General features: G+C 33.5%; 1 protein-coding gene across 1 annotated transcript in view; it reads right to left on the reverse strand.

Annotated features, from left to right (window-relative positions):
* LOC106882530 (inter-alpha-trypsin inhibitor heavy chain H3) overlaps positions 1 to 2,163 on the reverse strand; it is a 53,193-nt gene that overhangs the window by 34,297 nt on the left and 16,733 nt on the right. Inside the window, exon 5 of the mRNA XM_052973456.1 lies at positions 1,613 to 1,761. Coding sequence (XP_052829416.1) covers positions 1,613 to 1,761 — 149 coding nt within the window. The remainder of the gene's footprint in view (positions 1 to 1,612; positions 1,762 to 2,163) is intronic.

Consider the following 2,163-nt stretch of genomic DNA (forward strand, 5'->3'; position numbering starts at 1 on the left):
CATTTTGTATTTTTGACATACGTTAATACAGAAAATACATTAAGACAAAGACCATATTAAAGTGCTATTTTAGAATAGAAATAAGAAATATACGAATATACACGAAAAATATACATGAAAAAATATATAAGAAACAAGAAAAGATCCGATATGTGGATTGATTAAGCGATTAAGCTTATTAAAATTGAAAAATTTAGAATTATATGTTGGAAATTAAATCTTAGACAATATATAATGAGAAATTTACGAGTCAGAAAAATAATAGAAATAAATTTGTCTTAAGAGTCCTAAAAATATATGTAGACGGTCATAACAACACTTAAGATGTATTTCAACTTACCTGTTGTTATAACCCTCTACATATATATTTGAGGACTCTTAAAACAAATTTATTTATTTTTCTTACTTTACTGAATTTTAAATTCCTCATTAAGGTTTCTCACTGCAGTCAATATATTTTCCAAGTTTTTATCTCCAATTTTTAATTCTAAATCTTCAATTTTTCAATATAAATAAAGCTGTCTTCAATCGCTAAATAACTCCACATATCGAACCTTTCCTTGTTCATTTTATATTTTTCATGTATATTTTTCATGTATATTCATATTTCATATATTTCTTATTTCTATTCTTTTGAAATATCACTTTAATATGTTCATTGTCTTAATGTATTTGCTGTATTACTGAGCACGCGCGCGGACGCATACAACTACACACACTCATGCATATACATAAGAGTGTGTGAGTGCGTGTATATAACGATTAAAACTATTCTTTCAAATTCTCCGAGACGAATGAATATAGTTGGATATTTTTTTTTGTTTTCAGGGAGAATAGGCGTCCATAGGATATTGCGTTAAGAGTGGGAACTTCTTGTTGTATATTGAACTTAAGCTGTACGTTAAGCTCCTGTAGTATGTTCCTTGTTTGAGAAGATGTCTTTGTAAAGTTCTTGGGGATTTTATATAAATGAACATTTTTAGGGCTGAAATACGCGCAAGTACATGCATGGTTGATAAAGAAATGCCTGTACTGCGAGTTTTGCGTTTTCACTCTGTTTGCCGATACTTTGACATCGTGATCTCTTACAAGGGGAAGTAGAAAAGTCCCTGATTTTGGGCAAAACAAACTAGAGGAGGATCGGCTAATTATGATATTATTCAAGATATTTTTCTCTCATTCTCAGATTCACAGTTATTTCAGCTGCCCTTCAAAGTTTTTAAACCCTGTAAAAGAGCTCGGCCATTCGCGATACTCAAACGGGGGATGTTTGAATGTATTTTAGGATATTATAGGCAAGCTATACGATTGTGTTCCACACTGTGCGAGTGCGTGTGCGTGTGTGTGTGTGTGTGTGTGTGTGTGTGTGTGTGTGTGTTTGTGTGTGTGTATGTGTGTGTGTGCCTACGTGTGTGTGTGTGTATGTATGTGTGTGTGTGTGTGTGTGCCTATGTGTGTGTGTGCTTTATGTATGTCAATATTCATTATTATCTGTGTTTGAATCTGCACTTTTCTGTGTGTTTGTGTATTATAGCCGTGAAGAAACGCAAACGTACGGTATTGTAATAACAATGTGAGAACAGAAGTAAATTATAAGGGAGAATTCACTTACCAATATATCACCACCGAACTGTTTGCGTCGGGCAATGTCATACTTGATTTCAAACATGTGATCCAGCATATGTCCTTGCACTTGTTTTCTGTATGTAATTTCAGCTGTATTTAATGAAGGGCGCGAAATAAGTGCATCTGCATTGGTCGCTGTTGTTGAAATTTCACCAAAACATTATTGTTTCCAATTGTGTAATGAAATATCAAAAATAATATTTGTAACAACGAATGTCTCCATGCAAAACATTAATCGAACTGATGGAAATAGTAACCATGTCTCTCGTAATAACACTCTGCCGTTTTAGGAACGGATAGATACGCAGGATATAGCACATGAAGTGGGGATTGGCATGGATAGGATATACTTATCAAAGGTCGGGGTCACTTAGCAGGCAAAGAGATGCTTATCTTTGACGAAGACAGATACGACGTGCAAACATTGGAACACACAGAGACAAACGCACACACATATACATACATATATGCGTATACACACACGCACTTACATGCAAACTTATATATGTATGTATGTATATATATATATATATATAT

The sequence above is a fragment of the Octopus bimaculoides genome, chromosome 15 (genome assembly GCF_001194135.2).
Source record: "Octopus bimaculoides isolate UCB-OBI-ISO-001 chromosome 15, ASM119413v2, whole genome shotgun sequence".
In the NCBI taxonomy this organism is placed as follows: domain Eukaryota; kingdom Metazoa; phylum Mollusca; class Cephalopoda; order Octopoda; family Octopodidae; genus Octopus; species Octopus bimaculoides.